General features: G+C 41.1%; 3 protein-coding genes and 1 non-coding gene across 6 annotated transcripts; 1 reads left to right on the top strand and 3 right to left on the bottom strand.

Moving 5' to 3' along the window:
* Positions 1 to 690: 690 nt before the first annotated feature.
* rpl18a (ribosomal protein L18a) lies at positions 691 to 3,663 on the bottom strand. The gene is made up of 5 exons (XM_036576612.1): positions 3,535 to 3,663; positions 2,404 to 2,583; positions 1,787 to 1,916; positions 1,207 to 1,316; positions 691 to 836 (listed from the first exon to the last, which is right to left on the bottom strand). Exons 1-5 carry the CDS (start codon positions 3,550 to 3,552, stop codon positions 744 to 746), a joined length of 531 nt encoding a protein of 176 aa, XP_036432505.1. The 5' UTR covers positions 3,553 to 3,663; the 3' UTR covers positions 691 to 743.
* On the bottom strand, positions 1,522 to 1,657 carry LOC118812832. The gene has a single exon (XR_005007575.1). It is a non-coding gene; the product is annotated as a small nucleolar RNA SNORA68 (small nucleolar RNA).
* A 1,913-nt stretch (positions 3,664 to 5,576) lies between the features above and the next one.
* commd9 (COMM domain containing 9) lies at positions 5,577 to 8,033 on the top strand. Of its 2 annotated transcripts, XM_036576610.1 has the most exons (7): positions 5,577 to 5,659; positions 6,434 to 6,559; positions 6,654 to 6,793; positions 6,905 to 6,939; positions 7,057 to 7,160; positions 7,287 to 7,435; positions 7,800 to 8,033. In XM_036576610.1, the coding sequence occupies exons 1-6, from the start codon at positions 5,609 to 5,611 to the stop codon at positions 7,422 to 7,424; spliced, it is 594 nt and encodes a 197-aa protein (XP_036432503.1). In that variant the 5' UTR covers positions 5,577 to 5,608; the 3' UTR covers positions 7,425 to 7,435; positions 7,800 to 8,033. The 2 variants fall into 2 exon arrangements, with proteins under 2 accessions (XP_036432503.1, XP_036432502.1); XM_036576609.1 differs by having other exon boundaries at positions 7,287 to 8,033.
* A 284-nt stretch (positions 8,034 to 8,317) lies between these two features.
* Positions 8,318 to 24,251, bottom strand: LOC118811980 (L-fucose kinase). Of its 2 annotated transcripts, none has more exons than XM_036576608.1 (23): positions 23,945 to 24,251; positions 20,751 to 20,831; positions 20,437 to 20,487; positions 20,122 to 20,247; positions 19,940 to 20,012; positions 19,755 to 19,852; positions 19,572 to 19,652; positions 18,098 to 18,217; positions 17,824 to 17,995; positions 17,618 to 17,724; positions 17,366 to 17,467; positions 16,366 to 16,539; positions 15,943 to 16,016; positions 15,470 to 15,828; positions 14,074 to 14,290; positions 13,828 to 13,994; positions 13,299 to 13,526; positions 11,935 to 12,078; positions 11,531 to 11,650; positions 10,317 to 10,504; positions 10,090 to 10,189; positions 9,343 to 9,566; positions 8,318 to 9,135 (listed from the first exon to the last, which is right to left on the bottom strand). In XM_036576608.1, exons 1-23 carry the CDS (start codon positions 23,957 to 23,959, stop codon positions 9,049 to 9,051), a joined length of 3,108 nt encoding a protein of 1,035 aa, XP_036432501.1. In that variant the 5' UTR covers positions 23,960 to 24,251; the 3' UTR covers positions 8,318 to 9,048. The 2 variants fall into 2 exon arrangements, with proteins under 2 accessions (XP_036432501.1, XP_036432500.1); XM_036576607.1 differs by having other exon boundaries at positions 20,751 to 20,902; positions 23,945 to 24,250.
* Positions 24,252 to 24,422: the final 171 nt, after the last annotated feature.

Raw genomic sequence — 24,422 nt, 5'->3', positions numbered from 1 at the left:
AAAAATCTGACTCTCAATGTACATCTGTCACACTGCCATTTCAATGTTTTAAAAGCTATTCAACTGCTACCAAGTATTTTTGTGACAATTTATAGCATTGCCCTACTTTGAAAAAAAGAAAAACACTACACAAAATATTAAATCCCTCAGACAGTGCCTGAACAGGATAAAAATTAACAAGGCACCAAATTTATGTACTGCATAAGTCCATGCACATGGGCCACTTCATGTACATTTGCAGACTGGCTCCATCTGGTAAGTCTACAATATTAGCACAGTTCTTAAATTAATTATACATCAACACTTCAAATGATCAAAACAGCTTGACAAAAATATTACACACCATGCATATACTCAGAGAGCCACTATTCACACAATCAAATCCTAAACTGTCTGAAAACTTTAAACCCCACAAGAAATGTTACATTTATTCTAAACAAGTAAATAAGAAACCGTCTACAATTCTGACAAGTTCTGCATTTTCCACTGACCTAGACAGTTTTTCTAGATACCCTTATTAGAAAACTTAGGAGAAATCCTGGACATTTTGTTTGAACATCTCTCTCACACACACACTTCATATTGTCATTCTCTTCAGCATATACCTGGCCCATTAAACGTTATGAACTGATTTTCATGCTGAAAAAGATTGTGCTAGTTCAATTGACCGAATTTATTAAAAGGCAACAAGACTTTGTGATTTTTTTTATTCCCCAGTAAACTTAACAGCATAAACATACAACTTAGAAGAATGTTTTTGGTCTCCTGGTGGTGAAGCGGGGCTTGTGCTGCTGGCGCAGAACCCTGTGGGGCAGGGGGAACTTGATCTTGGAGTCCTATAGAAAATAGACAAGAGCCATGTTAACAAAGTGTTATGGTAATCTAAAGGCTACTAATCCTTATGACAGGATGTTGCCAGTTTTAAAGCCGCCAGATTTGAAGACTGTACACTTAATCTGGAAGAGGTATCTGGCAGTGTATTCTTGCAGGCTTTTAACCAGCACTGGCCACAAGACCATTCCAGTGAGAGACCTGCTATTTATCTGCATATAACACATAGAGACTGTTAAACACTGCCATGAGACTTTATAGCTGAATATCAGGGCCCGGTGTCTACGCAAGTACTAAGCATCAGTTTTGTTTTACTTATTCACTACACATGCAGGCTCTGTAAAGCAGGACATGGATAAAGTGATTAAAACTTACATGGAACTGCTTGATGGCAGGTCTGCGGCACTTGTTGGCTGCGATCACCTGCACCTTCATGATCTGAATAGCATGAGCGCGTGCACGATGACGAGCTCCCATGTCCCGGTCTGAATACAATTGACGGAAGAGGAGAGGAAAAAAGTTCTTAGATCAGGTAACATATTAAAGCGAATGAATTCAGAGCAATCACCTGTAAGGCTTTTTAATTCATTTTAAAAATTAAAATGAATAATTTTGACTGTTGATGTCCCCGAATTAATGGTTCTGGTGGAAAATTAACAAGAAACTTGCATGAACAAACGTGGCAGTTCGTTGTGTTGAACCCTGAATTCACTTCCATTGGCACATAACAGCGTATGAAAGGCGACAAGGTCCTTTGACTTTCCTTTGCGCACACATAGCAAGAACATTATACATTGAAATAATGACCTTTGGGTTTGTGTGCAGGTTCTCTCATGAAAGCTGTTTTAGCCCAGCATCGTTGTGCTGAAATCTTACAACTTCCACCAGTGGCATTTGTTGGATTCCACACCAGAACAGAGGATGTGGCAGTGGTGTCATGTGTGCTGGTACTCACAGCACTGGGTGACTGCGCCAGAGGTGGTCAGGTCTCTGTACTCGCGGTACATGTTGTGGGTGCCACTGCGGGAGTCATAGCGCAGCCAGATGCCAAAGTTCTTTACCTTCAGGGGAGACTTCTCATGAACCTGGTGATGAAAAGAAAAATCAGATCTGTGAATCTGTATGTTTTAGTTTTCACCTCAGAACCAGCTGAAAATCACAAGACCAACTGCAAGGCAAAATAAAAGCCATTACATTTAATAAACTGCTATAGAACACATTCTCATTAGCAACTGTTCTAAGAGCACAAGCTGTCAAAATTGTGTCTCTGTAATAGTGTCATATTTAACACGTCATGCTCTCGGAAGTGTATGCCTATTACTGTAGTAGAAAGCCATTTAGCATCTTTCCCAGAGGACATCATTAACCCCACTGACCACTGCTCCAGTCCTAAAGAATTTTCCTTTAGTTTATATTTCTAATCCTAGTCAGTCATCGAGCTGTTTATGAAATAAGAACAGGAAAGCATGGAAAAAGGCTGACTTGTTCAAGAATGTGGCCCTTCAGAAGTACCATCTGGACATCCCTGCCCCACATTTTCACTCTGACCAACACAAAAAAAATTGCTCTTACCAGGCCACAGTACACAATCTCTCCAGAAGCCTTCTTCATCTTCCTCAGCTGAGAGACGAAGTACCAGAAGCGAGACTTGGCCACCACATGGTTGGGGGCGAAGATCCTCATGCGATACAGAGGAGGAGCTGGGTTCTTGGTAGAGGGCAACAGACGCCCAACAACTTTGTACTCCCTAAGCTAAAAGGGGGGGGGAAAAAACATTAGCAAGGCGTTCAATAATGACCACACTTAGAGCAAATAACTGAGTTACCAAGAACGAGGTGCCAAGAGATACCAAGGGTGTGTTGCAATACTTTAAAAGTGGAGCTCAGCACCAACCTACCCTGGCATCAGTCTTTCATTTTTAAACAAAAAAAATTAACAGATCTGTTTGGAGGTCTGCTGCAAAACCAGCAGGCATAAGACTTCAGAGTCTTCAGGAATTCAGCCATAACAGCTCTGATAGATTATTTTGTAAGTTAGTTACAGGGGCAAAAAGCACTTCTCAGAGGTTTCTAAAACTTCTCCGTTTAGCTTGACAGGATGAACAGCTGCGCTTTAACTGAGCAGCTAACGTTACTTTCACCCTGATGTCATGACGGCGAGAGGAGCGCACATACTTCTATAACCTACGTTAAAAAAATAAGAAAGCTAATCCATATATGAGCTACTAATCGCATCCTGGTTCCACAAACCACGGCTAGTAACAAAATATGCTCCTGAATGTTAAGCGCCAATACAGCCGCTCATGTTTTGCCAGCGTGCTAACAGGTTAGCTCAGTCAGCGCCGCCGCTCACACACGTTACTCCGTAAACAGGTCATCAGACCCCGTATCTGCTCTGCCCTACCACTACTCAACACATTAAAAAACCTTAAGACAGGATACTGTCCCTTATTTGACGAGAAGACGCCATCTCCACTCGGCTAGCGGGACAAAGCGGCCGGGCCGCATGGTTTCAGCGCACACTGACGGACGCCATGTTGCAGCCCGGACGGTCCCATTAAAAGTGAACAAATTTAACGCTTTTACACCAAACATGAGCTGTAAGGGCAACTCTCTACCGACGGTTTAGTGTCTTACGGAACGGTGCAGTACACAGACAGGTGTCTGTAGTGAAAATTCAGCGTTTAAAAGTGTTTTTACGTACTGTGCCAGACGCCTTCATGGTGTCTCTCTGACTGCCACTGTGGAAAAGGAAGGTGCAGCGCGCAGGAGCTCCGCCTCAAACCTCCGCCTCTTCTTCTGCTCTCACACACTGCTCGGACTGCTCAGTCTCGCCCCCTGCTGCTCTTGACACACCTCACACACCGTGAACAACGAAGCATGGAGGATTATAAATTATAAATCTGATGAAATTCAAAACATAATCGCGTTAATGTTTGTTTCGAGCAGCTGCACTGGACAACAATGCCGTCAATACCGTTAATAAAACTCCGACAGGCGGGCCCACAGGGGCACTGGCCCCAGAAAAAATCTGACTGCCCCCCCAGACACTCACCACCTCCAGTCACATCGTTGACAAACTCATTGCCCTCTCTGACAAACACTAAGCCCTCATATAGCACGTGTGAGGCCCCATGTAAGGGCACAACTGTGGTCCTGGAGGGCTGTGTCCAGCACAGTTTGGTGATTTACCTGCTCCAACACACCTGATTACATTGATCTGTTAATTGCCAGGTTAAGTGGGTATGTTTGAGCTGGGAAACCTCCAAACTGTGCCCTCTAGGACCGGAGTTATGCACCCCAGCTTTTAATAAATAATTGTTTTTTTTACACTGTTTCGCTATTTTATTTGCATTGTTTTACATTAAAATTATATTGGTAATATTGAAGAAATACTTAGAACTAATGTCATAGCAACATTCAAATGACTTTAATATACCAGCATTGAGGACAAGTTGATAAATGAAATAATGTTGACATATGAAAATTGAAGACCAGCTCAAAACTAGCCTCGGTGTACTGCCCATTCAAATCTATTAAGGGCCCACCATGGGCTAAATGATGTAGGACCAATGTGGAGTGACCCACAGTGGGCCTGTGTCAGGTTATCTGTGGGCCAGCCTAGTGGTGCACTGCCCTCCTAAATCTGTTAAGGGCCCTCAGTGGGCCAGCTGATGGGTGAGATTATCTGTTGGCGGGCCCAGTGGCGTATTGCCCATGCAATACAAGCCCATTCAGATGAGCTAATGCTAAGCTAACATTGGCGCCATTCAGTGCTGTTGGAGGATCCGCCGCCTTGTATGCAAGGTTTTTAGCAAACTTTAATGAAACAACAGAAGTGATGACATGAGTATGAGTACATTCATTTTAACTTTACATAGATCTCTGCAGTAACCTTTTCACATCCCAGATAGCAAGAGGATAGCGGGCCTCTGTTGAACCGCTAACGGCAAAGCTCAGCATTTTTCCAGGTGCCCCACTGGTGGAAGCAATACCACTTTTAATCACTCATTTTCCAGTTGCAGTCCAATTTACTTATTCATCCTTCATTTCTTTCTTTCATTATCCTTTGTAAATTAGTTTGGTAAATAATTTTAATCCAGCAAAATATCAGCAACATTTTCAACAAGTCATTTTATATTAGGCCTAGTTATTTTTTTCTGTAGTTTGTAATATTTATCTTAATTTATTTTCCAAAATAAAAGGCTATATGCATTTAAAATCTGTTTGTGTAGATTAAAAGCTAGTTAGACCTTGTATGCAGAAAAATAATCTGTTTTTGCATTTGCAGGTGGTCTTGTTTAGACAGACTTTAAGTCAATTAGTATTCTCATTTAATATTCTTAGTATTTTTAAATCCGATGGACATGGGTTTTATACGATAGGGAAACACGGTCTTGCGTTTAAACAACTAGTCATTCCAGCCAATGCTTCATTAATGTTCATGTTTAAAAATGGCTAATGTAGAGACAATATCTAAATAATCCATAAATAAAATGAATAAATGTGGGTCTGCTCTAGGAAAACGGTCTAAATTATACCGCACACTATGGCTGAGAAACTCACATTAAACATGGATCTGATTATTAAGAAACTTTTAAGTCATTATTTTCCTGAATAGCTAAATATTTATGTGTGACGTGGTTGTCTGACGTAGCCGCTGCGCATCCGGTGCGATCTACAGATCATGTCCGCGATGTGTTTAACCCGGAGAATGAGGTGAGGATCAGCGAGCTTTGCTCCTGATCCGGAGATCATGTGATAGCGGTCAGTTCAAGATGGCTCCTCTTGTGGAGGAACACTTCAGCTCCTTGCAGCTCTTGTTGAAGGTATGTTTTAAAGTGTTTTGGTTTTGTTTGTTGTGTCGTGATACCGATTAGATATTCCTCACAGTCGATTTGTCAGATACCTAAATGGGTTTTGCAGGCCAGCGGTCTGTTTAACTGACACAAAACGCAGTTCGTTATTTAGTGTAACTTAAGCTTTTTTCAGTTCACACTAGGTAGGTTAGCTCGTATACCGTGTATAAATATAGTTATTTTGGGAAAAATGAAACAACAGCAGTTGTGTTATATAAATTGTGCATACTTTAAATATGTAACTTGTTTTGCCATCTCTATTTGTGCACATTGTTTTATCTAAGAACTGACTTTGCTGTAGGGTTGTGTTAATGTCTGTTCACTTTATTACGCCATAAGATGTGCAATACTGTTTAAAGATATAAATTCATACAAATAGCAAATACAGCATAAGTACCATACAGACAAGCAGGGGGCGTGACACAGATTTCATTCATCCAACGAGCACATAGCCTTTAATGATTTCCTACTTCTTAGAAAACCTAATGCAGTATTTAAGCACACCTGTTGTGAAAACATTAAAGCTGGGATTAAAGCTGTACATCGTTTCATGAATGTAATATTTACCTAGTGTCTAAACTAAATCAGTGATGTATATTTTTTGAGGGGATATTATTTCTGTATGGGTTTCCTTTTTCAGTGATGGGGAGTGAAGTTGACCTCTGTTTTCCGATTATAGATTTAATGTAATGAAATCTGTACACACTGAGCTAAATAACAATAAGCCTGCATGATTTGTTATAGGCTCCATCCAAAGACATAGTGCGACAGCTATGTACGGACAGTTTCCCGTCCAGGGCACCTGAGTCTCGTGCTCTAATAGACAACACTGCACGGATCCTCTCCGTGTCCAGTAGTGAGGCGATGCAGGTCACCCCACGGGGTTTTATTTGCATCAGTAATTTTGTAATAATATTCATTTGTTAGCACCAAAGACATTTAACCTAAGTCTTTCTTTTTTCAGGTGCTGACAGCCCTTCATATGCTCTCACATCATGTTGTGTACCACAATTTAGCAGCACCGGAACAAATCCTGTCCATTTTTCCTGACACTTTTCACCCAAACCTCAAGAATCTGCTTACGAAGATCCTCCTGGAACAAAGGTAGATTGAATACACAATTTATGTATCACTTAACTGATTGTTGTTAAACCAGAGAAAATGTTCTGTGTTACTCTGAATGTTGTAAAAGGTAAATGTTCTTTATTTCTTTAGCACAACATGGAGAAATGAATCTTTGGCCAATCAGAGTAAGTGTGAACGAAGCAACAGTGTTCATTTCATTGGGAACTTTGACTGTTTGTATTATCACATCCCATTAATACACCTTGGTACTATAACTGTTCTTCTGTGTGCGCATGCTGTAGTCTCTTTACCACAGCTTGTAGATATGGAGTGGAGGGTGGACATGAAGACAGCCTCAGATTCAGTGAGCCGCATGGCTGTGCCTACCTGTATCTTGCACATGAAGGTATGATGGATAATTCAACAAAGCTGGCTTATAATTCGACTCTAGTGAATTACACATTAGCTCTGCATAATGCAATGAACTATGCAGACACGGAGTGTTTTATGTGGATTTGTGTGATTCTTCCAGATTCAGGACTCCCCCCATGTGAGCGGCAGTTCTTGTGACTCTTCAGTGACTGTGGAGCTGAGCAAAGAAACTCTGGATACCATGTTGGACGGCCTGGGCCGCATCAGAGACCAGCTGTCCGCTGTGGCTGGAAAATAGACTCGATCTGTAACACGTTGGAGAGAACTCTACTTTTCCCCTCAGCTTAGTTAATTCATAGTATAGCATATCTGTCCCCACTGTTTGACAGCACCACTGAGGTGCTCTGAGGATTAAAGTTGTATATGCACCCTCTTGGGCACAAAAAGCCTTTGCATTTTTTTGGACCGTCAGCCAAACTGTTGAGCATCTGTAGCCTGTGGATAACAGTGCTCAGACTAGGAAAGGACTAATTGCTTGAGTGCATTGCCAAAACATGAGTATGCACAACTGGCTGACATGCAGCATAGAGAAGAAAAAACCCAGCCGTCTGTTTCTTACAATGACAATGTAACCTGTTGCATTTTCAGGGACATCATAAATGGCAGATGGCACAACTGGGCTTCAAGCAAGAAGTTAAAAAAAAAGAGAACAGCCTGGTCGTTTTTATATAAAGGTTTAGTAAATTGTGCTCTGCTTCTGAAAATGCCATTTTTGTTAACTGTGTAGACTAACCTTGATAATGTAATGTATGTTGTTGATTTATGTAAATGCCATGGCAGCACTCAGTGTGATGGAAAGAACCAGAAAAAAACAGTACAGATTATTAAAACAAATTCATCATCCAAATGTTTTTTTTTTTTTTTAGTTTTTTTCCTACTGCGTGAAGGCTACAGTAATCATAATTATATCTATATTTAGTGAAAGGAAGGATTTAGCATAAAATGTACATTCACAGTGATTAAAACAGTTTAAATGTCTTTACAAACTTGTGTGAAAAGCCAATAATCATAATGGAGTTTCTTCCTACTGGAGGTGTTTGCATGGCTGGGTGCAAGAGGGTTCCTGAATACCTACTGAGTTCTGCCAACTCTATGATGCCCTGACCACAAATACAGGTGCAGCTCAATAAATTAGCATATCATCGAAAAGTTAATTTATTTCAGTAATTCAATTCAAAAAGTGAAACTCATATATAGATTCATTACACACAGTGATCTATTTCAACACCTGACCTCTCCTTGCCCCTCCTAAATATTTCCTCTTTTTTAGCTTTAACACCATTATCTCCAAATCACATGCTATTATAACCCCACTGAACTTAATTAGGATTACATTGTTTCTTTGATTATTCTTCACGTAACTGCTGACATTATTTTTCTTGTCAAAATTCTTCTGTTGTTTCCAAACTAAGAAGTAACACTTAAAAAAAAATAATCACAGGCCAAAGCCACAATCAGGCCTAGGCCTCTGAACTTTATTTACTTATTTGTTACTTAAATTCTTTAAAAGACAGACACAGTAATATGTGATTACAACTCAGTCTCTCTTCATATGTGTTTCTCCAGGCCATAGCCTTTGATGAGACCTGCTTGGCACTCACTATTACAATCTCTAACATACTAAGGATTAACAGGCACACAGAGTGAGCCATACAGCATAATGTGATTAGTTATGATTAAATCATCTGTTACATTAGTGAACTTGACAAATCTTTCACATTATCAAAAAAGTCTCCCTCAACACCTTGGCAGTGTTTGGCAGAGGTCGATCACTCATCAATGGTTGGTAATACAGGCCTCATCCATCCGTCACACGTTGCTTTTCTATTCTTGGTGCTGAATGCTTGATTTGTGAGTGTGTTTCATTGACCGTGTTCTCTGCTTTGCTCCAGGACTGTGATCCCTTCCATGTCCAGCTCCACTGAGTGCACAGTGAAATCTCCAAGGCCCTGTTGAGAAACATTCAACTCAACTAAATTCAACAAATTACTAATGTTACTAAATATTATTTATTATCTAAACTGTTACTGTTTTGGAAGACTATTGAATTTTACTCCTTAGCCTAACCTCAGGCCTATTATTCATCAACAGCTTTAGATTTACCGAAGTGCCAAATTTCACAGACCTATTCTTTAATGCACATCTCTTTCTCTTACTTGCGTGCTGTTGAGGATCTCTCGCACGGTCTCCTCCTGTTGTGCATGGCGTGTGAGTATGAAGAGGAAGCCTCCACCTCCTGCCCCCGCTAGACTTTGCCCTAAAGCCAGTGGCTGAAGAGCATTCATCATGGTTCTCACCGCAGCTGGTTCACAGCCTGGAGCCATCGCTTTCTTCTGTTGCCAGTAACGGTCTATGCTGGCGCCCAGTCCAGAGAGGGACCCTGAAAGTGTTTGTGTGTGTGTGAGTGAGTGAGTGAGTGAGTGAGTGAGAGAGAGAGAGAGAGAGAGAGAGAGATTTCCAGTTAGCCCTTAGATTCTATTAACTACCACAGCACTTCTCAATGTGCATGCATTTAAGCTTAAGCAAGGAAGTCCGCAGTGTGGCCTCTCCACCAACCTTTTCTAAAAGGCAAACAATCAAAGAACTAAAAACTGCTGGGTGAATCAGAGTCTTAAAGAACTGGCCAAGTCAGTCAGTTGAAGCAGGAACAATTTTCGTGCAAATTAAAAAAAAAAGCATGTCAAAAGCACAATTTCTGCACACTGTATACAGTTCACATGTGGAATAAAATATTTTTCACTCTGGGACAGTTGAAAGTGTTTTTCTTCCTGGTTTCCATTACATTTTGTGAAAAATCCTGCTTGTTTTCATTTTTTATTTTCATTTCCTGTGCTGTTTTTAATCCCTGATGCAAAATGTACTGAGGGCTGACCCAAATATGAGGTTTGTGTGTGCACTCTCACCCTCAGTGCAAGCACGAGCACAGTCCTCAGCATTGCTCACCAGCTGCTCTGCGTTTTGCACAATCGCAGGTAGACGACTGTACCAATTCCGCACCACATCCTAAAAAACGTGTATTGTTAATAGTAATAGGAACACAGACTATAACGTAGTGCATAGTCCTAGAAGGGAGTACGCACTGAGGCTGATTGAGCGTCAGTGAGTGGAAAAAAACAATGTTCATTCAGACCTGTAAAAGGTTGCGGGCCAGACGAGTCTTTCCAGTGTAGATCAGCAGGAGGCGCTGTTGCAGTGCAGAGAGGAAGTCCTGGGGAAGAGAGAGCTGCTCCACATCCACTCTAAGTGGCAGGGTGGCACGTGACCGCGCCACCTTTACCCCTCCTACCAGCCCCCCCACCTGGTCCTGCCACCCCCCACCTAAAGCACATCAGCACAGGGAAAAACGTAAGATATGAGAAATGTGGGACACTTGATCTTTCATGAAGAATACAATACTGAGGTCTGAATACACAATGTTTAAATGTTGATTTGATTATTTTTGAGAAAAATTACACTATCCACTGATCTCTCACGCAGTAACAAAGTGCAAAGAAACACAAGGATTTTAGCAAGTTTAGGTTTCATGTTTTATAATGAAGGATCAGTTATTCGTGCAGTGATCATCATATCAAACTACACAAATTACCAATATGATTTGATTGAGACCGTACAGACACACAAATCGCTTGTAATAGATGACTTATCACATCGCTTCAGCATATCAAGCCCTTAGGTTTTTGACCCACACATGGTAATATTCAATAAGAAGTGCTTGCAATACACAAAGAACACAATAATATGGGTGTCCACAGTGAAAACACCAAACCGATTTAATAAGAAAAGCACAATGTAATGTTCTTGTTTACTCACTATTGTTGTTTCAAACAAGTTAATTCTCACAAGGTGTGCCAGTCCACCCACTAGTATCTAACTAGTATTTAATTTACTTAAATGTTTATGATGATCTATTTGGATTTCAATAGTGCTACTTCATATTAAGCTGTTAATGGCACATTACTGGCTAAATAAGGTCACATAAATTCCTGAGAACTCTTACTGTAACATACATATTTGATAAAATACATATTTTGATGTATTACTTAATTATTTTGACCTTTTAAGGTTTTAGAGTTATATATAACAATTCTATCATGCTGCACGTTGTGAAAAATCTTGTGAAAGATAAAGATTTTAAGGGGCCCATGAGCCCCGGTGCAATTGTCTGTATCCCGTCACCCGAGTAGTTACATCATAGCATATGGGCATACACCTCTGGATGAATGCACATAGTGCTACCATAAAGGGACTAGTCAACATGGTTTTATATATTAAAAATAAGAAAGACATAGAAAATAAATACTGAAAGTCAAAATTTGAAAGGTCCTGTTTTGCTGCCCCGCTCACCTGTGGTGAGTATCTGCTCCAGATACAATACAGCGTGGATGAGAGAACTGGTGTCATAGCTCCGCCCAGTGCATCTGTACACACCTGCCAGGACAGCACCCGCAAGGATACTGCTTGTACCTACACACACACACACACACACACACACACACACACACACAAACAATTTTATAGTAAAAAAGACATTTCAGTTAGAGATTCAAAGATGCAACTCACTTTAACATAATCAAAAGCAGTGGCAGAAACTCATAATTTGAATCTCCCTGAAATATTAAAAATGTCCTATTAATAATTCTCTCATTCATGATACTCTCTTCATCTAGTTATGTCCCAACACACACACACACACACACACACACACACACACACACACACACACACACACAGTGTAAGTGTGGACTCACCCAGGCCGGAGCCGTGAGGCAGCAGAGACCAGGTGTGCACCTCCAGTCCTCCTCCCCAGCGCTGCAGCAACTGCTGCTCCAGAGAGAGAGAGGATGAAACACACACCACATCACTGCAAACACACACTGCCTTTAACAGGGCACCTGCAACACACACATACACAGACACACACAAATGCTCAAATGTATTTTCAACATTAATATCATATTAATGAATGACAAAAACACAAATGCATTTGCTAAATACAGTATGTGAAATATCATCACTGTCCAAAAAAAAAAAAAACATGTATCCCCATTTTTCTTTCTTCTTATTTTTCTATACCATTTGAACATGGTGGCTTTCCATTGTGTGAAAATTTCATGATGAACTGACAAATAGAAATGCTCTGTAAAGTAACCATTTTAGAGATACTTGTTTTTCTTTGGACAGTGACGATATTCAAACTTCAATTTCAACTGTTTTTTTGACCAATCAAAATTCTGTAATCACGAAGCTCTTGCTAAGCGTTTTCGACCTCGTCATCATCACCACAGCATATGGATTGTAAGCATAAGAACACTGACTACTCAAATCAAAGAAACAGCCAAGAATACCAAGAGCAGAATCCAAAGGCATAGATGCCAGAATAATGGAGACAAATTGTGAGCATATTAAAGCTGTATTATACATATTATTGCTTCTTCATGCAGAGCAAGAGGTACAAGTTTAATTCTTTTTCTGGTAGTTCCTAGTATTTGAGATTCTGTTTTTCCCCCAGTGCCTAGCTTGATGTTATTATTACTAATTTGTTGCAGCCCCCCACATGTAGGAGTGAAATTCAAGATTTGACCAAACCCGCTAATCTGTTCTGCTCATTCAAAACAGCACCCCTGGTGCTGCGACCTACCCAGTAGTAATTCTCAAAATCTATAATGAATCAGTGATTTTTAGGTGGTGATTGTTCAAAGGAAAGTAATCAGAACTAGAGAAGTCATGAACAATAAAAATGGGTAATCCTTTTTTGGATTTGTAGATGCTTACCTTGCCTTTTTGTCTTAATCCTACACTCACCACTCACTTTAACTCTAACCTTAACCTCAACTCAAAACCTAAACCTAACCCCAGTCCTAACCATAAACCTAGTTCTATAGCTTAAACCCTAAGGCTGTTAAGAATCAACAAATTTTTTTTTACCAAATAATTTTTAAGAATATGAACAGCTGTGGATAATCTATATGACTATCCAAATAAAGTGCAACTTTAAAACCTGGTAATCCGTGTTATTCATTGGTTAATTATTATTGGCTAATTATTAAAAATATTTTCATCTTTGTCGTGCTTTTAAGCATAGAGGAGCACTAAGTATCATGACAGGCCTGACCAGGAGCATGTGGCTGGCAGTAGTCCTCCAGATCAGCGAGCACCTCACACACTGTTTCTGTCGTCACGCTGCAGTCTGGAGGTCCGCTGGTGCTCACCAGCACCAAATGAGGTTTTGGAATGCGGCGGACTCTGGCCCCAATTGGCCGTTTTCCGTCCACTCTCACTGCCACGTTCACCACCACACCTCCATGCTCGAATGCAATGGGGGGGGTATCACTCCAGCCACCTGCAGGGTGAGAAATTTAAAACAAAATACAGCTATACAGGTTAAGGGTGTTTCATTTCAGCTATGAAGAGGTCAACAGAAAGACAGACAAACACAAAGGTCACTGTTAAATATTACATGAGGAGAAAACAGACAGTCCTAAGCTGAAGGCTATTTGGAGCAACCTCTGCTTCACACCTGAGGAACAGGGACAACTTAAAACTTTGTGGATAATTTCAGAACATTGAAATTTGTTTGTGTGTTTGAGACTTTTGTTTTTTTGGTGTTAGTTTGTTTGAGACTGCAGAAGAGTGCAACTCACCAGAGAGGTCCAGTCTGGCAGGACACTCCACTTCCTGCCACTCTCCCATTGGTGGCATCTCACTCTGACCAATAAACATGAACTCATGTGCAGACATCACCGCCTTCCTCAGAAGTATCTGCCCAGCCCCCTCATAGTGTCTGGCAGCTCGGACTAGCAGATCTGGCCTGAAGGGGGCGACAACATAAATGAGAAATCAGTCACATAATCACACCTGCTCAGATTCTCCACTCTCTGGATTCTCACCTGTTAAGCCAGAGGACTCTCTGTTTGGCCAGTTCCTGGACGCCGGCCACCAGTTTGCCCTGCTCCAGCAAATTGAAGGCAGAGGCCCAAGAGGGGTTGGCAGCAGGCCCACTCCTCAGACCCCCTCGGCCCTCCCCTGCCAGACAGCCCAATACATCAGCAATACATGCAAGACTGCGTGCAGCTATGCCCAGGTCACTACTGCTGCCCGACGCCACTAACACAGGACAGATCAGGTGACAGACAGACCAACAGAAAAACAGACAGACAAACAAAATGATATGCATTTTAAACGTAGATGACTGAACGAGAATGTCACTGAGATGTCAGTCAACAACATTATTTTTGCACTGAGACGAGGGCAGCAAGACAATATTTATCATTATTGTGATAATTTACGTCACAAAATGTCACAACATGATTTTCTGAGTATATCATAGATACTGTCAGTACTTCTAGAACACTGACCAACTCCATGTTTCATTACAAAGACAGCATCATCAGTCCTGTTTAACTGGATTTACTGCAACACAGTGAGTGAAATATTAAATAAAAATGGTTGTATTCAAGAGGTGGGCCATATGGCAAAATTGTAATATCATAATACATCAAGAAATTCTCATGATGCACAGTATATTATGACATTTGTTTGTGGAAGTATTTGTTATATGTAGCACTACTGTTTTTTTTTTCAATTGTTCTAAGTCAAGTCTGACAAGATGTCAGAAAAATTAAATATTGTGACATGTTGTTTGTCATGAAAATTTCCTGAAGTATTGTGACATTATATTTTTGCCATATTGCCCACGCTTATTTAAGACAGTGATCGCCAACTTTGTACACACTTGTTTAACAAAACGAATGAAGCTGTTAGAGTCAGATACACATAACCAACCACCATCTGAGCATTTGAAAATCTCTTTTTTTTTGGAAAATGTACTCTAAAATTGTCTGCTGGAGTATTAGAAATATTCCTTTTTGGTCTTTTTCAAACAATGAATATAAGCAACGTTAAAAAAGGATTACAGTACAGCCCTAAAGCAGTGCGTGTTGCGTGCTCACTTGTACAGCGGAAAGACTGAACTATTTCAAAGCTTAAGGTGGCAAACTATCAATCAGAGGAACTCAAACGAAACACTTTTTTATTAAACGAAGACAGAAAACCTGAAATACAGACTACGTTTTTTGATACAGCAACAGAATGGCAAAGAAGCCTGCCAACACTGGCTGCACTTTCAATACATTTTAAAAATGTAAAGCTTTTTGCCGCTGCAGTGTAACTTTGCCCAGAGCAAACAACTCCAATGAAAGTGAATGGGTGAAGCCTTTTTGCTATAATAGTGTGAATGCTGCTTAGGAGGGACATGATAAGATTCAAAATTCAGTCTCTCCTCACCAGAGTCCAGTGTTTGCAATAGCTCCCCCTGCTGGCCACCCAACACTGCAGCTCTGATGGAAGGCAGCAGGTTGTGGTCAGTGTGGCCCTTCAGAGTGTCCTCAGCTCTCCTCCGCCCTGCGCTGAAGAACAGCTTCTCTCTCCAGTGCAGCTCCTCCTGCTGCTCAGTCAGAGACAGAACCTCTCTGAGGGAAAGTCTCCAGGCTGCTCTCCAGCTTTCTGCACTTCCAGATCCACCCAGAAGAAAGCTCACTCCCTCAAGCCCCACTGGCCCTCCCTTTGGCATGAACACTGGAAACAAGCGGGCATCCAGCAGACTGCGACACAATCCGCTATCTGCTGCCCACAACTCCTCGGGCCTGTCACACACACAAAAGTGCTTCTTTTAATACTGGAATGAACACTGGCCATGTTTATTCCCATATATTCTCAGATAGTGATGTGGAATCTATGGACTATTTTATGTCCCTTACTTTATTCCAGTCCGGCTATAAAACTGACTCCATGTTTGGTTGAGAAATGAACCAGCAGCCTCATCACTGTGAGCCTGCAGAAGAGAGAATAGTAAAACATGGAACATCACAACTCACAAAACTTTGCTCTTTGTAGTTCATTCTAGAAAGTTCTCCTTCAAAACAGGCTGGAGGATGGGTTAACCACGCATAGCATATTCATAAGGCATAAAGATCACGTGTGAGCTGGTTTGAATCTCAGCTCTGCCACATGCTGCTAAGATTCTGTTGAAGAGTTGGTATTATGCTTCAAAGCTATCAAAGAAGATGTGTACTAGCCTTACTATGTAACAAAACATATACAGTGAGGTTTAACTGTGGTGTATATTCATACATACACAACATAACATACAGAGATACAGTGAACACCACAACATTACAAACCTCCAAACTGTCATAAGCACCCAACACTGTGAACACGGTTAACTTCAGTTCTCCCAGCTGCACCCTGTGCCCCTGCAGGATGATGTCACTGGTCAGAGGCATGCGCTGTAAGTAAGTTGATGAGTTCAGATCCAGACCTGACAGGAGGCACCCAGGCTGTACTTGAATTGGACCCTAGAAATAAAACACACATTTACTTTACCAGTTAGTGCGGGCACATTCAAACAGCCAAAGCAGCAGATCAACAGTGAAAATGTCTGCTTGCAACTATTTTAAGTCAAGAAATCAGCAAAAGCAGACTGGTTGCTACTTCAACATGTTTATGCATAGAAGACACTGTTGACTGTGTTCTGACTTGGTCCTGCTTCTGCTAAATGGAGACTCACTGATTCCACTGCACTGGCACAACCTGCTGAAGCAATACTGTCATCTGGAATATGAGGCTAGGTATGTGTGTCGCCAGGACTTTGGACAGGCACAACTCTTGAGAGAATAGTTGGAGGCCATCAGGGGCCAGGGTTGCAAATTCAATGGTTTTTAATGTATTTAAGGCTGCAACAAGTGGGAAAAATACAATTTCCAAGGCACAACAATGCACACTCACCTAAATGACAAGTATGAATTTTTTATGTTTTGTCTTTGAATAAAATCCAGAAAAGCATACTGTTCATCACGATAACAAAATTTATCACGATAATGACAAAAACTTCATCATCATATTGTCCACCTCTAGTTGGGTGGATATTTTTAGTACTGTTCTGAAGTACTTTTCAACCAGTCTTTAGGCACAGTAATGTAATGTCACACATTTTATGACATTAAACATTTTAAATCTATTTTAAGAGTTTAAAGAGGATCAATGGGAATCTTCCTGATTGCTTTAGCAGGCACAATAAAGTTCAGAAAAGGTATCTATTATGAGTATGTATGTTCCCTGGGAACCCATTACACTCACATTGCGAGCATCTTATTCTATCAGTTGAGCTACAGGAACACTGACCTGTAAGTGGCAGTGTTGCACTACTGCCCCTGCTGCAACACGCACGCTACCTTCCAGCACCGTGTTGATCACCCTACTGCCCTCACTCACACACTGCATCTCCTGCAAAAAGGGAGATGAAGATAGAAATGAATTATAACACATGAATTATGCACATACATTTATTGAACTTGAGACAGAACAAGGGTTCAGCTCCAACTAATATACAGAAAGACAGACTGGATATTCGCTCTAACCCTCAGTGTGCATCACCTGTATGTGGGAAAGAATCTGTCTCTCTGTTCCTGCGTCTGTCAGACGTACAACATGTTCTCGACCTGACATTGTCAGATAGTCATAGCGTCCATCTGGAATGTACACTGCAATGACATGCACACATACCACTGCATAAATAAAACACTTAAACTCGGACAGAAAACACTGCGAAACTGAGAAAAGAAGAAGTGTGAACAAAGCACCCAGAGAAAGCGGAACTCCTCTCAAAGTTTTCCACAGCACAGAACGAGCACTCTTCACTGCTGCCCCTTGTGGACCCAGAGGTGAACTGCAGCCTGTTCTCTTTCCATTCACAAACTCTGATTCAGTCATTTCTGAACAAAGGCACATCAGAACATCCAGAAAGAGAGAGATCTGCAGAGAGGAAGGCCAAACAGACAGAAGGTAGATGCTAAGAGAAATATGCCATTTTTGAGACAGAGATTTGTGTGTTCATTCGAGCATGTGTGTGTGTACCTGTAGGGGTGGAGCGCCTGAGTCCATGCCCAGGTAAGTGCAGCCATCCAGTGGCGGTGTAACATGAGTCTGTAATAACCTTTCAGAAACCGATCTGGAGAAAAACACAGGACCGGACACCTGGAACCCATCATATATACACAGCATAAACATGATGCACAGTTTTTGGGCTGGCCCAAATAATTAGCAGACCCAAGAATATCAGTTATGTTTGTATTTGATTCTCTATTTAGTATTCGGAAAGTATTTCTTGGTCCTTTTTCCAAGTCACAAAAACGTTAGCCTAAAGTACAACGCCTTAATTTTATCAGCAAAGAGCGCTTCTTGTCAAAATATGTAAAAAGTTTTAAAACTAAATCAACCATAGCTGTTTCAGTTGACAACATCCTAAAATCTTGGGAGGCATCCACGTTATTTCACCACAGAGCGCAACAAATTGCGCTGCTTTCCAGATAGCTGAAGCGAAAATAGCAAAGAGAAGTGAGAGCACTTTAAATTACATTAAGAAAAAATGCTCATTACAAAATAGATACCAGGGAGGGACAAGTTTGCTAAATCACCTCACAGATGCAAGTACAGTGATACTTGTTTGGGTACCACTAGTTGAAGGTGCCGCTACACCTGTTTGTTATGGTGAATTCCTGCAGTGAATGAGGAGCTAATGCTACTCTGCTGCAATGATGGTCACTCACAGGCAGAGCTGTATGGCACTGGGGTAAAGTTCTTGCTAGCCTGCGAGGCTTCAGGCTGTGGACCAAAAACCACATTCCGCAGTGTAAGTGATCACAGTTTCAGCGGTTCCATTGCTTTGTAACATCTTGAGCTTGTTAAAGGCTCCAGGAGGACAGGCTGCACCTGCCGAGCAGGATACCCGCCAAGCTGCTTCTAGCAAGGTCCACCACACGTTCAGATGAGCCCGTAGCTCTGAAAGCTCCTCAGTCCTCTGCTCCACTCTCAGTAGCTTAGCTATGAGAGAGCTTAAGCTGGCCTGCATGTCGCCCTCATTGCTGCTTTATAATTAAACAACAGTGATCTAGTAATAATAATAATTCAATATAAATGAAACTAAAACTATGAGCACGGTAAATAAAACAGCAATTCTAATTAGCATTTACATGACTCATAAAAGCTGTATTTGAATGAGAAGGCTACAATAGAGATGTCTATTACAGCAACATACAAGCAAGCAGCTGGGCTTCAGCCTGACTACTAATACATTATTGTCGCCTACTGGATATATTGTGGTATTTTGGTATAAACGATTATTCCAGTACCAAAGAATTTCCAAAGCCTGTAAAATGATATTTGGGCCAACCCTAATAAAGAGAGCACCATAAGTCATACCTAATCACACCTAAATACTGTTTTGATAGTGAGATAACCAGAAGGCATATTAACATTCATTACCAATTCAAATGAACGTTTCATGTTAGAGTTATGATGAATGTTGTTTACATAGATGCAAAAGTGATACCAGAGGCACTTTCCCATCAGGTAGTACAGCTGAGCGGATCCTTTCCTCAGAACCCCGATAAATGATATCACGCACTCCTCCCTGTCAACACAGAACTCAACATTACTACTCTGTTGTGTTCAGTTCAGTGTCTCGCCAATGAATGTTTTACCTTCGGTGAGTACTGCATTACCCAATACGCACCTCTGTATCAGTGAGGTAGACTCCATGGTTAGCAGCAAAAGAAACATCACCAGGCAAGGACATGACCCGCACTCCAGAGAAGCCTTCCCATGATATCTCTGCAGAGATATTTTAAATTCAAGAATGCAAGCATGCATGTGTGCTTGTACAAGGGTGTTCTGAGACAATACAGTGTGTAACCTCACTCTGAGCAGTGGGTAGAGTCAGGATCATATCAGTACTACACACCCAGACACCTGGCGGAGAGCCAACACACACCTGAAATATAAGATTTATTTATATAACACACCAAAGACACCAAAACATGCAGGGTGAACCATATTTTCCAATGTGAAATACGTTATGTAATAATTTATAGTTTTCTGACCTTGGTCGAAAGGCAATCTAGTAACATATCTAAGCAGCAAACTGGTCCTTCAACACTCTGCTCAGTTGCCGCAATAGGCATCCAGCAGAATGCCCTACTGCAGCCATCCCAGGGGAAATCCCTGCCCTGCCATGCATACATACAAAATAAAATGCGAGGAAAAAAAAATGGCAGTGAAGAACTATGAGAACAGTCAGACCTTTAATTCCAAACGAGTCCAACATAATTCTGTCTGAGACAGACCTGAACTGGCCAGTCATCTTTTTACCTGATTCCTTAGCAACGCGATTATAGATGTTGAATTTCTTCACTCACCGTGTGCAAAATGAGAATGTGCGCATCATCCAGAACGTCTGCAGTCACCACCTAGAGGCAAAAGAACAGTCAAAACATACAAACAAGTCAAAATGTTTTATTCACTGCATTCATGACTTGGAAGCACAAGAAAGCACATATCACCATTATTCAAATCCCACTGATTAAACTGCACCATTTGGCACCTAGGAACAATCTGTCAAGCTAATAATCTGATAGGCAATCATCAGTGGGAAATTTTTATTGAGCTGTGGTTTTGCCCACGGCACATAAAACGAATGTAAGAGCTGAAGCCTTTGTTTGCTGTCACTCACGGTATATCCTGCTCTGGCACTGAGGTGCTCTGCAGCCACCAGTAGGGCATTGAGTGTGGCTCCTCCACTGCCGAGACGCTCCTGTGGGTCAGACACGGTGAGCAGCAGTGCTCTGGGGGACAAAACCCCACGCTGCTGCCGTATCTCCAACTCTGGAACATACAGCAGCAGTACAATAAACACATTTAGCTTTATGCTGCTTATTATTAGTCTAGGCAGCCTAATAGCCTAATAGCATGGCAACTGATAGCTTAAGAACAGGTGGAACAAGCAAAACCGTGCAGATAATTTGCTGCCATTAGGACTGCTGTAGCAGAACTTTGTGGGACCTGCCAGCAAGGCCCAGGGGGGTACCTATAACTAACATAGCTATGGTGCCTTGTACGAGATCCAGAAGCTCACTATTCATCTGTATGCAACAAGCTAAAGGTTCACGCTCCCCTTAGCGCTAGATTGGAATGGATCTTGCTTGACTGTACATTGCATGATTGTATCCATACAACTACATTTACCAGACCAAAGAGAAGAGGGAAGATGCAGTTCAAAAGCAGCGTGTGGCTTAAAGTGGAATTCCGTCTTTTTTTTTTAAATTTACGCATAAATCAATCAATGAGGAGGAAACTACGTTCAGTTCAGAGAGGCCATGACGTAGTTACAATTTTCTGGACTGTTAAGATAACAAAAGTTGTTTTTTTTTGAGATCACAACTTAATTGTCATGATATCAAGATAACAAAAGTTGTTTTCACGATATCACAACTTATTTTTCTTGTGATCTCAAGATTGTCAAGATTACCAAGTTATCTTGAGAATACAACTTTTATGATCTCAAAATAACAGTAAAGAAAATTATAACTACCACATGGCCTCTCTGGACCTCCATAGGAAACAAAGTCATTCAGAGCGTGATGTGAAATGGCTGCACACTGTTAGAAATAAAGGTTCTGTGCAGGTACAGTTTTCGTTTATTAAGGTACAAACAGTGTAAATGTTCCCTCTGAAGGTACAACAGTGGTTTTAAGGTCCAGTTGTGCCCCTTAAATAAGCTTTTCCAAGTGAAAAAGTACATATTCGTACTTTTTCATAACCTAATGTTTTAAAACAGAACAATAAAATAAAAAGCCTGGAGACGAGACGGTGTGTGTGGAGTCAATACAACTTAAAAATATCATTTCAGTGGATTAAGGTACAATTATGTTCCCTGATTAAAGGTACTGAGACGGACCCTTGAGGATACCACCCCAGTGACAGTTTTGTACCTTTTTTTCTGAGAGTGCAGAGAAACGTACCAATTCTTCTTAGCAAAGGTTGTGACAAGAACCAGGGGTTGCAGTTTGCAAATATAGCCTTTTTTTGTTTTTTATCATGCAAAATGACCAGTAAAGCTGCAATGTTATGTTGATAATGATAAAATAGTGATAAAAGTTTTCTTTGGTTACTATTTTGCCTCACAACTCCCTATATGTACGCATGAAAAAACATGCCAAAACCTTACCTCAAAACTACCATAAAGCAATGTTTCAGCAAGTAGTGTATTCATAACCATTTCATGTTATAACTTTCTGAGGGAGCTTCTGGAGAGATCTGGTTCCTATCACCACCACTGTGAACAAATCTCACACAGTATGTTTGCCTAGAATGGAGCATTTCACATCACACCACTTTGGATGTCTTTGTTTACAACTTAAGGATTTAATTACACAGGAATTTTTTAAAATGGCAGAAATTCCCCTTTAAAGTGTAATACTTGGCCTGATGTAGAAGCACATAGCGAGATTTAGTCTAAACATCTTCTACGCTCTTACTCTCCTAGAGCCACGAAATGTTGATGGAATGACATCAGTCCAGTTGGTAATAACCTGAAAAAAGGGTTATGATATCAAAAATACCCTGTGAAACTACACGTATCTGAACGACACAAACATACACAGGACGACTTCTGGTCTTCTTAGAAAGGTCTGAAATATAAAAGGCTGAAATATATAACTTTACAAAATATATCAAGTAATGTCATCTTGCTATTAAAAGACATCATTAGTGACTCGCCCAGGCTGAGGAATCACACTTGAGAAATCAAATGATACAAATAAACATAATACTTTGTGTCTATCATTCGTGGCAACTAGATAAATAAACACTTAGGCAGACATGTTTTGGCTCCAGCTACTCAACCCTCTGTAGCGTTTACCGTTATTAAAGCAGACACAGTTTATGCACTAGTCGTTGTGCTGTATTAAAGAGCTGTAGTTGGCCACAGCCACGCCGTACACAAAGACAACAGGCCCTTTTCACATTTTCACGTTTTTTTCTGCTGGAAGTACTCGCTGGAGGGTAATGCCACTTCTGCTCCAACAACAACAACAACAATGATGAGTAGAGCGTGTACTGCGTACTCAAGTGTTTGAGCTTGAAGTAAAAACAGCCTTATCTCAGTTTCAGCAGGAAAAATGGGTTTGTGCAAAGGAATAAACTTTGTCAAATGAAGGAAAAGAACCGCTGTGTCAGCATTTCACCGCTGCTGACTAACATTACACTGAATGCAGTTTGTGATTTAAAGTTGGTGCTACAGCCACTTTCAGAGGAACAGTTTTCATTTTCTCCCTCAAAAACTGTCCCACCTGAGAGAGCGAGAGCCCGGCAAGGAGTAAATGTTTGTTCACTGGAGTTGATGTTGGAGGAAAATGCAGCTCATTGGTTGTTCGCGCTCACTGACGTCAGGAAGGTACATGAGATTTTAAACTCCTCTAACTGTTCAAGAGCGCTCAAAAATACAACAGCGGTGTTAGTTAAATGTTTTATGCTGTTTAGTGTTGAGGAAATGAATGTATTCTTTTATATTTAAAATGTTTAAGCATTTACAAACTACGATTTTGCTCAAATGCTCCATCTTAACCCGTTCATTCTAGACTCGCTCGGGAGCGCCATCTAGCGTTTGAGAAACCCGGAAGACATTACGAGTGGTAACTCTCCTCTCAGCAGGTTCTCTGGCGAGACTACAACAAAACTCACTCCGCATACTTCAGCCTGAAAGACGAGGTTTAAGGTGGCTTCTTCAAATTTTCCGTTCTACCTTAAACTGTGCAAACACCAGAATTTCTAACACGAAGTTGGAGAATAAGAAGCTGAGACTCCGCTCTGCGCCGAATAGCGACTTTATCACTTCTCCTCCAGTTTAATCTCCTCTTTCATTCTTACCTCTCTGGAAGGCATAGACGCTGTCTTTGTGTTGACAAGTGAGCACCACGACAGTCCAGTCGAACAGCCCTCCGAGTGTCATAGCGACATGGACGTGTTTCGTATCGCATTCACTGACCGCGCAGGACAGACAGATCCGACTGGAGAACTGGGTTCAGTCCCAAAAGACTCCCTATTAGACTTCCTAGTGCACTATTAAGATGGCGAAGCCTTCATTTCATCACCTACGTAGTGCACTATATAGGGAGTAGGACACCATTTACGACTGAGCCTCTGAGAACGCCTGTTTTTCGGCGGCTTCCGGTCTGTACTGGGTAATGTAGTTCTACTCCGAAAAGCTTTTCGTCCGGATTAGCTTTGGGATTCCTCGATTTAGCCACTTTATTTTTAATTTGTCTGACTACAGACATTTATGTTATATTTTCTATTTTCTTTTGTAGTTTCAAAATTGTTACTCCTAGTTTAAAGGGGAATTCCA

Source organism: Colossoma macropomum, unplaced genomic scaffold (assembly GCF_904425465.1).
Source record: "Colossoma macropomum unplaced genomic scaffold, Colossoma_macropomum, whole genome shotgun sequence".
Taxonomy (NCBI): Eukaryota; Metazoa; Chordata; class Actinopteri; order Characiformes; family Serrasalmidae; genus Colossoma; species Colossoma macropomum.
This window is presented reverse-complemented; position numbering and strand designations above follow the sequence as displayed.